The 14,923-nt window shown below is 36.3% G+C and overlaps 1 protein-coding gene across 1 annotated transcript; it reads right to left on the reverse strand.

Annotated features, from left to right (window-relative positions):
* Window positions 1–968: 968 nt before the first annotated feature.
* TMBIM4 (transmembrane BAX inhibitor motif containing 4) lies at window positions 969–11,853 on the reverse strand. The gene is made up of 7 exons (XM_012782408.3): window positions 11,503–11,853; window positions 8,937–9,045; window positions 7,796–7,901; window positions 6,912–6,945; window positions 4,987–5,104; window positions 2,140–2,185; window positions 969–1,233 (listed from the first exon to the last, which is right to left on the reverse strand). The coding sequence occupies exons 1-7, from the start codon at window positions 11,597–11,599 to the stop codon at window positions 1,027–1,029; spliced, it is 717 nt and encodes a 238-aa protein (XP_012637862.1). The 5' UTR covers window positions 11,600–11,853; the 3' UTR covers window positions 969–1,026.
* Window positions 11,854–14,923: the final 3,070 nt, after the last annotated feature.

Consider the following 14,923-nt stretch of genomic DNA (forward strand, 5'->3'; position numbering starts at 1 on the left):
AATGAAACCACAAGACACAATTTTCCAAATATTTTTATTTTGAGATGTATACACTTAATGGCAGATGAACTATTATATTTGGGGTCTTATAACCACATTAGCATGCTATAATTTAAAATATATACTTTAAAATGTAAATAATTAACTATACTTTAAAATATAAATAATTAACATCAAATTTTATGTCATTAATCTGATTTATTTTCTTCTTTTTCGAAACAGTCTTGCTCTGTTGCCCCGGCTAGAGTGTATTGGTATTATCATAGCTCACAGCAACCTCAAACTCCTGGGCTCAAGCAATCCTCCTACCTCAACCACCCCAGGAGCTGGCACTATAGGCATGAACCACCATGCCCAACTAATTTTTTCTATTATTTGTAGAAGTGGGGTCTCATTGTTGCTCAGGCTGGTCTCAAACTCCTGAACTCAATTGATCCTCTGCCTTGATCTCCCAGAGTGCTAGGATTACAGGTGTGAGCCACAACGCCTGGCAATATCTGACTTTCAATCAGACCTTTAATTTTACCACATCATTTTATAATGAAATGTCATTAACATTTTAATACTAAAGAATTCTTTGTGGAATTTATCTTTTATATTTTTTCCTTTCTAAATGAGATTAAAATCTAGCAAAAGGAAATTTATACTTTATAATGGCAAAGACACTACTACTTTAGAATCAAAATAAAATCTAATATTATTTAATAATTCAGGGAAAATTTAGATAAAATCACTAGACAAAGGTAAATTGATACTCTTAATCTAACCTACTCATAAAATTATTTTTGAATTGCAAATTAACAGCTATGTATGGCCAATTCAGGATTGAAAAAAACTTTTAAATGGAATTTTGATATCTCTTGAGATTCTAAATCAAGGATTTAGAGATGAGATATCATAAAAAATAGTAAGATTTTAAAGCTCAGACATATAAAGAACACAAATAATGATCATGGAAGTATTCAATATTTAATTATATTTCAAACTTTATTATTTAATGAAACAGTTTATACATATTGCTTCCAATTACTTTTTATTAACTGCTTCCAGAAACCTTAACAGGTGCAAGAATAGATTGATGATATCCAAGTAGAGGCTGATGGCAGCTAATACATACTCTTCAGGTGACAGTTTATGCATCAGTGAGTGTGTGTCATGGATGATGAATCCACAAAAAAGAAGTGCTCCTACAGCAGCCAACACCAACTCCATTGTCTCATTATTAAAATAAAACTGTAGGCAGAAAATAAAAATTTGTTGATATTTAAGAACAGTGTTAAGCATACTTAAGTTACTTCCTCTGATGACCCTCTACAATATACATATTTAATAATAGTATAAAACTTTGGATACCAATGTTAAAAGCAGGAAAAAGCCAGTCAAGTCCAGGCTTGCTTCTGTTGGATGGAAGGATGAATGGATGAATGTGTAGATATCTTCCTTTCAATTACACAGCCTACTTGACTCTAATAGTAGCATTCCAAATATTAATTATTTAAAAATATATCTTTTTTCAGAATTAAATGTGCCATTGCAGGTTGGCAGTTAAAAGTGAAGGCCTCTTTCTATGTAATTTAATTCAATTGTTCATCTTTCTTTGCATTAATAATAACGATCAACACAAGACCTTGATTTTTTTTTTTTTTTTTTTTTGAGACAGAGTCTCTCTTTGTTGCCTAGGCTAGAGTGAGTGCCATGGCGTCAGCCTAGCTCACAGCAACCTCAAACTCCTGGGCTCAAGCGATCCTTCTGTCTCAGCCTCCCAAATAGCTGGGACTACAGGCATGAGCCACCATGCCCGGCTAATTTTTTCTATATATATTAGTTGGCCAATTAGTTTCTTTCTATTTATAGTAGAGACGGGGTCTCGCTCTTGCTCAGGCTGGTTTCGAACTCCTGACCTCGAGCAATCCACCCGCCTCGGCCTCCCAGAGAGCTAGGATTACAGGCTTGAGCCACCGCGCCCGGCCAAGACCTTGATTTTTTAAAGAGATTTTTCTATAATTGTTCTATATATAAATGTTCTAGATAGTTATAACTAAATGTCCAATCATAAGTGTATCTCTTATAGCTTCTTGAGGTTATTTATATGGATACAGCCAGATTTTATTTCAATTTAACCATTATAATACAACTCACCTTCAAGAATCCTGACAAGCACAAAATCCACAAACCAGCAAACAGCCTATAAAAATAAAATTTTAATAATTTAGAATATTGTTCCTTATGAAAAGACATTGTAAACCCATTCAACATTTTCTGAAGAAACAAATGCATCCAGATTTTTGCCAAAAAATAATTAAAATGTAAGAACTCATAAATATACAATGATATAATACCCATTTTGAATTATTTTAAATTTTATTTTAATTTAAATTTTATTTAAATTATTTTAAATTTTAAATTATTGAATTATTTTAAAGAAACTGAAAGACAACTATCTATTCAACATTTGTTTTTATAGTTACAAACCTAGTTAAGAATATCATTTTTAAAGTTTTCAATTGGAACACAAAGAAAATATTGACATAAACATAAATATCATTAGATTTTAATTTAGAGGTCTACAAAAACTTCTTGAAAATATATACATGAACAAATGAAAAATGATTGCATTTTTAAACCAAATAATAATAGCAAGTTATTATGCAAACATGCATATTAAAGTTCACAATGTACTTTCTATCTTATTCTTATTTATTATAGAACTCTATTTATGGACACAAATTTGACAGTGCTATAATTTCATGAATTCCAATTGTTATATATATAAAAAGTATAGTTATATGACAAAGGACATCTAAGAAGTCAGTGTTTCATTATCAAATATGGGACATATCTGTTGCTTCAGGCCACAAGGAATTACAGAGGCCAAATTTATCCTCCCTCCTTAAATAAAACCAGACAGAATATGTGAAACAACGGCTTTCATGCACTGCACAGCAAGCAGCACAAGAGTGTGATTTCTGAGATAAGGAAAACAAAGAAGGTGAGCTTTATAATTGCTCCAGCTAGGGAGTTTCCAGGCCATGGAGTCGGGACAGGAACCCATACAGAGCCTTGTAGTCTTGAGTTGAGACAAGAATTCAGAGCTCAGGGAGGCCAACGTGGCTAGAATTTGCAGGGCAGAGTACCAGGGAAGGGATAGCTATACAGAGGGAGCATGCATACACACATTCTGGTAACATGCACAGCATTCCCCTGGAGTCTCTAGCTGAGTTCTGCTTAACGCATACATGTGAGGAAGTGACCAAGGCTGGAGAAAGAATTGCCACAGAAAAGCAGGCAAAAAATAATCCTTAGAGCTTACACAGGGCTGGAAACAGTTCGCATTCACACCAGCCGAGGAGACAGACCTCCTAAGACATGCGCTGAGTAGTCCTCAAAAGGGTAACAAATAGAGTTATATGAACCCTAAACTGGAAACTGTTCTGGACCCGCCTAATGGAGCCTCAGAAGGTTCAGTTTCCAACTTAACTGAATCCTAGAAGAACAATGTCCAAAACATTTAAAGTTAAGACAAAAAAATTCAGCATCCAATAATGTAAAATTTATAATGACCAGCATCTAATCAAAAACATAAAAATCTCATTCAAATATCTCATTCAAAAAATGAAGGAGATATGACTCATAACAAGGAGAAAAACCAACAGATAGAAACAAATCCAGAAATGACACGATAGGATTCATAGATAATAACATTAAAAAATACACTCCCCCAATGTTCAAGGAGATAGATGACAAAACAATCACGAGGCAAGAAAGATACTATATACACACACACACACAAATGCACACATATGCACATGGCACACACACTTAAAAGACAATTTAATTCTATAAATGAGAACCACAATATATGAAATATCAAAAATAACCAAACACAAAAGGAAATAAAATACCACAAGAATTAACAGAAATAGCAGACAAAGACTTCAGAAATATCTGATCTCAGATCAATATATAATAATTGTAACATCAGTTGTATCAATAAATGTAAATTTATTACAAAGAGGCTGAAATATAAGGAAGGTTGTTTATCAGAACAAGAGTTCGAGAAACAATGCTAGAAAGGATGGGAGTAAGGGAAATAGTTACAGATTAAGATGGGAAGCGGATGCAGTGCAAACCTTTAATCACGTACACCACACAAGTATGTATGAAACATCTCCCCAGAAAAGGAAAAGAAAAAAGAAAATGTTGCCTTTCCCCAAATCAAACTCCATTCTAACAAAATTATTTAAGCAGCTTGCATAACTATCAATGTTGGCTGACCAACTATATTTTATCCCAATAGAGATTTCTGATAATCTGGATTACCAGAAGAAAAGGAGGGAGTGGGTGGAAAGAAAGTTTTGCAAGAGTAGACTTTTGTAAATATTCTGTGTTGTAACAGGAAAAAGAACAGAAAATGGTTGGGTGAATGTGTGCCAATAGGAAGCCATTGTGAGCTTAGAACAGAGTCTATACATTCTTACCAGGTGAGGGCAACACAGTACCATTATCCTAATATAAAAGTATCATTCCATGTTTGTTTGAAGAAGCATACAAGTTAATCCAGGTGGATCAAAAAGGTTTTTAAAGTTCATACAGATATTTTCAACATCTGAGCTAATTACATTGTTTTTTCCACAAAGATGTGGATGGTTTGGGTAACATTTATGCTAAGACAAAGACAGAAATCATTCCAGTAAATTCCACACTGTTCATGAAGCATACAAGCTTAGTCTATCTGGAAAGCTGATGTTCTGTTTTTGGCATTTACTTCCATTTCAGCATACAGGGGAAGGAAATGACTCAAAGCCACTTTCCATCTCCTTGTATGTTCTGGGAGAGTAGGGCCTAGCCCTAGTACTCAAAGAGATGATCTCTTATTACCCTACATTTTAAAAGGCAATACTCAAAGCCAATAGTATAGCACTTCTCTCAAAACCACCTAAAATATTAAAGACATCTATCTATTATATCCAAGAAAATATAACTTACCCTGCTCCAAATTTGCTGAAATCTCTCTTAGATTGTAGAGTATATGCAGTCAAACCAAGAAATACTGCAGTAGTCAGTATAAAAGCTTGCAGAACAATATAGACATCATAGAAAGTAACTGTAAAATTAAAACATTGATTGAAATGAATACAAACACACTCAAAATAAAACAATTCCCTTCTGTAATTTTAAAATAACCATCCAGGTCACCTGACTAGCTTAGTCGGTAGAGCATGAGACTCTTAAAATGCCCATCCAGTTGACTACCAATATTATAATACAACTGCTTAACAATTTAAAAGAATGCTAAATTATAACCTCTTTAAGGAGGTTAAGTGCTTTGAACCCAAAGCCACTTAAGAAATTTTTAATTTTTCAGAGATTAATTATCCATGTTATTTCTATTCCTAAATAGAAAAGATAAAACATGAAGTCAATTTTGCTTCTTGTCAGTAATTTCAGTATATGATTAGGTGGAAAAGATATTACAATTAATGAGGAAATAATGTTCTCAGATTACCCCATCTATGTCTTTCTACCCTCAATTCTAATAATCTTAAAATAAATGTCTTTCCTACATTCCTTATATTCCTATGGTGGGGGCTAGAGAGGGGAGAGATGAACTTGATAACATTAAAATTAAGTGATATTAATAATACTTCCCATGTTCAGAAGCTTGCTTCAATCCTAATTTAGTATTTATTACTATTTTTACATATTCTGATTCTTTATTTAAAAAAGAGGTAGATTACCAAAAAATATATTCAACAAAACTGGCACAGAAAAATTAAAAACAGTGATAGAGTGCAGTGGCTCATGCCTGTAATCCTAGCACTCTGGGAGGCTGAGGCGGGAGGATTGCTTGAGGTCAGGAGTTTGAGACAAGCCTCAGCAATAACAAGACACCCATCTCTACTAAAAATAGAAAAAACTAGTCAGCGTGGTACTGCATGCCTATAGTCCCAGCTACTTGGGAGGCTGAGGCAGAAGGATTGCTTGAGCCCAGGAGTTTAAGGTTGCTGTGAGCTTGGCTGACACTACAGCACTCTAGCCCCAGCAACAGAGCGAGACTTGAAACTGTCTCAAAAAAGAAGAGGAGAAGGAGAAGAGAAATTAAAAACAGTGGCGACAAAATAGGAAGAAATAAATATATTAATCATAAAGATTAACAATTTGCATTATTGAGAGTAACAATTTAAATATTTCAAGTAATAATTTAACTCTGACTTTTTTGGTATTCAAAGTTAACCATTTTGGGACAATCAGAATTTTTATTGAAATTTTTTACTTAAGGCAGTACATCAAGTAATTATAACAGACACTTGGCCTTCAAATACATATTTAATATGAAGTACAGAATAGAAATTAACACTGTTTCTTTTAGTGCCATTTGGTAAAATATGAGAATGGAACATTTAAAGCACAGTTCAGTATAGGTAACTTAGAGGAGCTGAACTCAAGTGATTTAAGTACATGGTCCAAAACATATATTCTTGGTTTTGGTAAGGCAGAGGGTGGGGGGAGGAATGGCAGGGGCAATATATGTAACCCTAACAATATTTGTACCCCCATAATATGATAAAATAAAAGGAAAAAAACCCCCACATATTCTTGGTTACTCTAAGATCCCTTTAAATTAAGGAAAAGATTAACTGTATTTGTCTTAATTTTTATAATGAGTAAACACAAATGCAATATTGTTGTCTATTTTCCTTAAACTTTTCCACTTCCTCTAAGCTTAGCTGAAATACATAAAGTATAAATATCTGCCTTTTGTTACTATTTTAGGAATTCTTCATCCCATGCCATAGTTTTGAAACATGACATTCCATGATAGCAAACTTTAGCCACAAACACCTTTTTGCCAGAAACAGTATCCACATTAAAAAGTTAATGTAACACACAGAAGTGCAATTATGGCTTACCAACAACAGCCACAGTCAGAGCTTCCAACAGTGTCTGATAAAAGAAAAAAAACCCTGAAATTAATAATGCACGTAAAATTTATACTATCTCATGTTCATTTTCTAATTTCTAGCAGTTCAATGTGTTCCCACATGAATGATCTCATCTGAGTTTGAGAGGAGCTCTGTGAAGTACATGGGGCAGTTATTAAGCCCATCATAATAAAAATGAGACCTTGATATACTGAATGAGAATATTTAGATTCTTATTATGATTCCATCATTCTTTAAGCTCTAATCTAATTTTTCATATCTGTAATGGAAAGAGTATAGAAACAATATAGAAAAATTCTATTCTATTCTATTCTCTATCACTCTGTATTAAAAATAAAAATAAAATTGCAAATCATATGCACATTTATAAAAAACCTTAATATCTCCCAAAACACAGGAACAAAATATTTAGGTAGTATTTTGGTGTGGCAGTCTTGAAACTATCTCCCAATATTCATTCTTTCTTCCCTAGTAACAAAGTTTTTACCTGGACACAGGGCTGTTCAGATTAAACATTACATTTTTCAGTCTCCCTTGCAGTGAGGTCTGGCCATGTAACTATATTCCAGCCAATTTAATATGAGTAGAAAGGGGTACAAATTTTTATTTCAAATTAGCATTTCTTCTACTATGTGCTAATATTAATAGAAAAATCTTTGAAATTGACAAATTGCTAACAATTGTAAAATACTACTAAATCATAAGTAATTTCCTAAAATACTCTAACTAAAAAAAAAAAACCACATTAGTTTTCTTCTGCCATTGTATATAAGTACATGTGTTCAATCAAATAAATAGATTTAAAACTCAGGAATATATGTTAAAGGAACAGACATTGTCAAAGTACTCACAAATCCAAAAAGCAGGTACAAGTTGAGGGGATACTTATGTCTGTTTAAAGTCAATGCAAAAAGCAAACCCAAAGATCCGAAGGCAAACAGCAAAATTAAGGCAGGACTGAAAGAAATTATTAGAAGAGTTTCAAGTTAAAAAAAAAAAGAAAGAAACCAGCATAAGCAGTATTATCCAATTTAATAAAAATTTATCTACTTTAGGTATTTATGAAAGTACAGGGGGAAAAATCTAAAATGATCCACTTCAAACTATCAAAAGAATTTATTTTATATCTGGAAAAGAGGACAAAGAAAAGAGCCCACAATGAAGGGGAGAAGACTTTTCCTTTTTACTGTATTAACTTTTATCATATTGGAACAATGTTTGCAATTAGCGTACTATTTTTTGTAATGAAATACAATTGAGAAAAGATATAAAATAATAACTTTATACCTAACCTAATAACTTTATACCTATACCTAACTTTATACCCTATACTTTTTTAGGGTATTTACCATATGGCTGTAATTCAAATTAAAGAATTTTACCCCAAATGGCAAACTAATAGTTCAAGACTGTTTTGGGAGTCTTTAGGGAGAGAGGGGATAAAAATTCTCTCCTCCTAAGAAAATACTCATTCTTTCTTTTTCCTTTCCTTTAATATAAAGAAACTATTATTTTTAGCCACAGAAATAATTATGCTGGTAGTCAGATCTTTAATTAGAGATGAATTGAATGAAATTCTTTTGAAAACTTTTCGGTGAAATTATCCTAGTTATGACCCCAAACTAAAATGAATATACATTTATTAAGTACCCTTATTTTTTAAGCTTGAGGGATAGGGCGTACAATCTAATAAAATTTAAAAAAATGATGACTTAAAAAAACTGCAGGCAGTAAAAATTCTTAATGCTATTCCAGGAAATGAGGGTTTAACCCTAAGAAATTGTAAGCTAAAAAGTTGAGAGGTAAACACCACATTGTGAAATATTTTTCTTCATCAAAAACAAAACTAAGCTGACTTATGGGAGTTAATGAAACTTTTTTGCATTTTTAAACTCAAAAGTTAATAGAAAAGAAAATGAACTTTGCTTATAATATGCCCTTTTGATCATATGCAATGTCTAAAAATAATTCAGAATCATCTTATTACCTTACCTTTCGTGTACAAATGTCCGTACAGACTCAAAGTATAAAAAAGCTGTAGAAGTCACTGTAGTCAAGAGAACCTGCAGAGAAAGGATGCTGTAGACTTTTCTTAGAAAGGCTAAAAGAGAAAAAAAATTACACATGACTATTTTCTTAAGCATTTATCAAAGAACAGTACAATCAAATTTCTTCTTAGAAAAAGTACATTTTTTACATGCATTCTTTCTTAAATCTTAACCTAAATGATGTAATCTGTAACTAAAACTAGACAAAAAGAAAAAGTTTCCAAAGTAATTCAAAAATTATAAGGGATAGCTAACCCTCCAAAAAGCATGAGATTAAAAAAAAATTAAGTTAACGGGCCAGAATATAAATGTTTTCATCAAAATAAAAAGAAAGTATTAAATGCCTATTTGTACACAAGAGCATAAAACAAAGCAAATGATTAAAAGCAGAACATCTTTAAGAAATGATTATATCCTTGAATCTAAAAAGCAGAAATAGAAAGCATATAAATTTTTTTAAGTCTTAACTTCCACAGCAGTAAAAATGTTTTCCCAAAATGAAACTTATCCTTAAAGGCAAATAATATATAAACTTACTTTTACTCATCTATTTTTATTTCTCATCTGTAGTACTTCTGCCTCTAGTTTCAATAGAGTAGGAAATTCTTTCTTTCATAATACTTTATGAGCATCCATAAATTACCTCCAAGGCCAAGTGATTAACACATTAACTGCCATGTGAGTTGTAGATAACTCACACTAGTTTTGATCCTGGGGCCTAGGGAAGCATATGTAACTCACATGTCTCTTTACGTTTGGAGCTGCGTGGTACATTGGCAACTCACACTGTGGCATACATGTTACATGATGGGTGGTCACCTGGGCAAAACCCTGCAGTTGGTTGGTGAAAATCTTGTTGATGCTCTTATTGTTACAATTAATATTGACAATTTAATTGCATATAACTCACGTACAGAAAACAATTAAAAAATAAGAAATTTTTCATTAAATTAGAAAGGATCAATGTTTTTGAAGTTTTTATTCTATTTTTGTAATAAAACAATGTGGACCCAAGGGAGAAAAACTGGATGCACAACAATGTCCACATACTTAACTCTATTGAACTCTACACTTCAAAATGATTATGATGGTAAATTTTATGTTATTTGTATTTTACCACAATTAAGGGTTTTTTTTTAAAAAAAAACCTGAGCTTATGCCAGGATTGGGAGCTCTCCCCAGTAATCCCAGCAACTGGGGAGGCTGAAGCAGGAGGATCACTTGAGGCCAGGACTTTGAGTACACCCTGGGCAATACAGTAAGACCTCATCTCTTGAAAAATAAAAAAATTAAAAAAAAAAAAATAGTGCCTATAGTGCCTACTACTCAGGAGGCTGACAAGAATCACTTGAGTCCAGGAGTTTGCGGTTGCAATGAGCTGTTATCGCACCACTACACTCCACCATGGGCAACAGTGCAAGACGCTTGTCTCAAAAAAACAAAAACAAAAACAAAAAATTCCAGAAATATAGATGCTAGGCACCAAGATTTTTAGTGCATCTTCATAATTCAAGAACTTGAAAATCTGGGGCAGCTTCTACGATCAAATAGAGTCCACTGCATACTATATAATAACTTAAAACTAACATCTTCTGATCGACTTAGGAAGCTTCCGTTTCCAGCAGCTTCCTCACCAATACTCAAACATATGTTGAGTTCTAGGCCCTGCAGAGAGAAAACAGTGAAGAGATAGATAGGATCTCTTCCCTCACGGAAATTACAGTCCAGCAATGGAGACAGACGAGCAAAGAAAAACTCGTAAACCCCATAGAGTAAAAACATCAAGCAAGTAACTCCATTCGGGTGTGCCTCGCAGTGATCATAGGAGAAACTTGTTTTCACCAAAAAAGTAACCCTTTGTTTCTTCTTTTCGCGACAGAGTCTCGCTCTGTCGCCCCGGCTAGAGTGCCATGGGGTCATCCATCCTACCTCACTGCAACCTCAAACTCCTGGGCTCAAGCGACCGTCCTGCCCCAGCCTCCCGAGTAGCTGGGACCACAGGCACGCGCCACCACTCCCGGCTAACTATTTCTATTTTTAGCAGAGACGGGAATCTTGCTCTTGCTCAGGCTGGTCTCTGAACTCCTGGGCTGCAGCGATCCTCCCGCCTCGGCCTCCCATAGTGCTAGGATTACAGGCGTATGAGCCACCGCGCCCCGCCAATCCTTCGTTTCTTTTAAAGATGAAAAAATAAAGGCTGCTGAGGTGTTCACTTGTGTCTTTGCACAGCGCGAGCCCAAGCTCAGGCTCTGGAGCTCACAGCTAGGGGAGCAGCAGGCCTCTCGGGAGCCGCGATCTGCCCTAGAGCCCTGGGGAGGGGAGGGAGCTCTGCCTCCGGCCGCTGGGGGCGAGGGAGGGCGGGAAGGGTAGGCGTGCTTAGGGGAGAACTTTCCCTCCGAATCCTGAGAGATGGGCGCTCTCCCTCGCCGGTGAAGCCGGAAATCCGGCTCCCAAGGCCGACCGCGCAGCAGTGCGGCGAGGGCCGCAGCGGGGCGGGAGGGGCGACGTACCCATTCGGATGTGCACACTGGCAGAGGCCACGCAGCTGCCATAGTTGAAGTCGTCCTCGATCGAGGAGCAGGGGTATCGGGGGTCAGGGTTGGCCATGTCGGCAGCAGAACCCCTACGGACTCCAGCGAGCCGCTGAGACGACACCCACCACAACGGCCCTCAGCTCACTTCCGCGATGAAGCTCTCCAGCCCGAACTAGCCGAGCCGCCTCCGCGGAGCGAACCTCGAGCTAGTCGATTATCTCGCCTCTAGAATGCCGGCTGTGCCGGACGCCATGGCGCGCGGGCCTGGGGTCCCAGCTGCGCGGGAGCGTCGCTTGAGCCCAGGAGTTCCGGTCCAGCCTGGGCAACGTAGCAAGACTTACCTTCCCACTCCGCCTCCTTAGAAAATTTCCAGTTAGGCAGAGGAAGCGGAGATTGCGTCAGGTTAGGATGGGAAAGAAAACGGACATTTCCAGCGTCATCTGAAATGAAATTTTTCTCAGAGTTTCCACAACGAGCTTTTAAAATCCTCTCACCTGGAGAGTTGCTAGCGGAGAAAGAAGCGACGTCCCATTCACCCATCCATTCAACAAATACCCATTTCATTCATCCACTCCTTAAATAATCATACCGGGATGCATTTTTACTTCTTTTTAATAATAATAATCTCTGCATGTATTGAGCACTTCCTATAAACCACGCTTTCTAAATGAGGTAATACTTAATCCTGAAAGGCAAGCAGGAGCTAGCCAGAAAAAGAGTAGTCTAGGTAGGTTCCAAGGGACCAGCATCTGCAGAGAGAAAGCTCAGCTGGTGTAGGGGGACAGGTGGCAAAGAATGAAGCCAGATCGATAAGCAAAGACCAGATCACCATATGCCAAATGTAGAATGCACTGGAGAGAGTCACGACCAAAGGGTTAATCTAAGAGAGAGATGATGATGATGGTGGTAAATACAATGGGTCAGAGTGAATATTTATGATACTGTTGTCATCCCAATACAAAGATGAGGTGTGGACAACCAGTGTAGTATCATCTCAGGGTCCTTTGGAATCTTTTTTTTTTTTTTGGATGAGTTTACTTTGATGCACACACATGACCCAGTCCTCACTTGAACTGAAACAGCCCAGAGTCTCGGCAAGTGGAACTCAGAACAGTCTATACTGAAATTGAATCCTTAAACTTGATGTTATAGGAAGCTTTTGTCAAAAGAACTAACCTCACTTCCATAATGACAAGAACAAAAAAACTTACCTTTTACAATGTCACAAACATTTCATAAACATATTACTTATCTTAATACAAAGCCACAATAATAGGATTTATTACAGAGGACAAACTGCAATTGGACTGGGAACTCACTTTTTATTGACTAAAAACAGCCTTAGCAAAGTTTGATCCCCTATCTCTTACCAATCACAAAAATAAATTCCACACAGATTGTGAATCTAAACATGAAAGGCAAAATAAGAAAACTTAAAGAAAATGATATAGAAGAATATCTTTATGATTTGGAAGAAGACAAAGATTTCTGAAACCAGATACAAAATAGCACTTAAACCCAAAGAAAAGATTGACAAGCTATATTAAAATCGGGAACCTCTAGCAATCAAAATATGTATAAGAGAGTAAAAAGCAAGCCATAGAGTAGGGTATGTCTGCTACATGTATACTCTATGTAAGGTTCCTTTCCAGAACATAAAAACAATTATTACAAATCCATACAAAATAAGACAGCCAATTGAAAAGTAAGCAAAAGACTGGAACAAGCACCTCAGACACACACACACACAGAGCCAACTGGCTAATAAACATATGAAAAGATGCTTACCCCCATTAATAATCAAAAATGTAAATAAATGCCAAAATGAGGTATATCCCTAAGCACCCACCAAATGGTTAAAATTAGGAGATTGACAATATCAAGTTTTGGCAAGACTAGATAAACTACAACTCAAACCAGAGCTGGCTTCATAGGTGTGCAACCTGTGCTGTTGCACAGGGGCCTGCACTATACTTGGTTTAATGCTCAGCTGTTGCCATTTTGAAATTATTAATAATTTTGCCTTTGTACTTGTTTAATAATTTAAAGTCTGAAAAGAAAATAGAGCATAAACACGAGTAGAAGAGGTTCACACAATATGGGTGTCTACTCTTCCCTGTTAACCATTTGCAATTAGCATTCAAGATCCCCAGGAGCAAAGAATTCTGTTGCTATGCATGGGAGTTAAGCTAGACTCAAAGCCAGTACAAGACAAGCACATCTTGTCACATCTACTATTGAATAAAGGCATAGGAGGGGAAAACACTGACAGCCCCAAGAGGCCAAGATTTTCCAGAACTTACTTTGAATACAGAAAGAAGGCAATGATGTTCCAAGAAACATGAATGACCAAGAAATCGTTACATATTCTTTTTTACTTGTGTTTCTTTCTTGTATTAGCCAACCACTTACACTAAGAACAGAGACATAGAAAGAAAGGGAAAGATAGGGCAACCATAGTTCCTTTTCTTTTCAATCTATCCTTTTCAATAAACTGAAGGTACAGAGCTGTCATTGGTATAATGTGCATGTATCAAGAAGTGCAATAAAGGCCGGGCGCTGTGGCTCACGCCTGTAATCCTAGCTCTTGGGAGGCCGAGGCGGGCGGATTGCTCAAGGTCAGGAGTTCAAAACCAGCCTGAGCAAGAGCGAGACCCCGTCTCTACTATAAATAGAAAGAAATTAATTGGCCAACTGATATATATATATAAAAAATTAGCCGGGCATGGTGGCGTATGCCTGTAGTCCCAGCTACCCGGGAGGCTGAGGCAGAAGGATCACTCGAGCCCAGGAGTTTGAGGTTGCTGTGAGCTAGGCTGACGCCACGGCACTCACTCTAGCCTGGGCAACAAAGTGAGACTCTGTCTCAAAAAAAAAAAAAAAAAAAAAAAGAAGTGCAATAAAAAGTTGAGTTAGTTTTATGCAGCCTTTACACAATTCTTGTAAGAATGAAATACATATGCATGTATAAGCTATGAAATACAAACTGTGTATTTTCAGTGTTTCCTTACTGAGTTAAATGCTTCTTTATATTTGCATTGCAGGCTGGGCATGGTGGCTCACACCTGCAATCCCAGCAATTTGAGAAGCCAAGGCAGGTGGATTGCTTAAAGCCAGGAGTTTGGGGCCAGCCTGGGCAACATAGCAAGACCCATCTCTTTAAAAAATGAAAATAATTAGCTGGGCATGGTGGTATGTGCCTATAGTCCCAGCCACTCAAGACACTGCCAAAGTATCAAGTTGAGGCAGGAAAATCACTTAAGCCCAGGAGTTCAAGGTTGCAGTGAGCTATGATCACGCCACTGCCCTACAGCCTGGGTGACAGAAGGAGACCCTGTATCTAAAATATAAGTAAGTCAGTCAGTAAGTAAATAAATAAATAAATTTGCATTGCACA

The sequence above is a fragment of the Microcebus murinus genome, chromosome 10 (assembly GCF_040939455.1).
Source record: "Microcebus murinus isolate Inina chromosome 10, M.murinus_Inina_mat1.0, whole genome shotgun sequence".
Taxonomy (NCBI): domain Eukaryota; kingdom Metazoa; phylum Chordata; class Mammalia; order Primates; family Cheirogaleidae; genus Microcebus; species Microcebus murinus.

Coding starts and splice junctions, on each gene's coding strand:
- TMBIM4 (XM_012782408.3), bottom strand. CDS start 11,599: ATGGCCAACCCTGACCCCCGATACCCCTGCTCCTCGATCGAGGACGAC. Junction 9,046..11,502: donor CAGTGTGCACATCCGAATGG/GTACGTCGCCCC, acceptor TTTCTCTTTTAG/CCTTTCTAAGAAAAGTCTAC. Junction 1,234..2,139: donor GCTTGTCAGGATTCTTGAAG/GTGAGTTGTATT, acceptor TTCTGCCTACAG/TTTTATTTTAATAATGAGAC.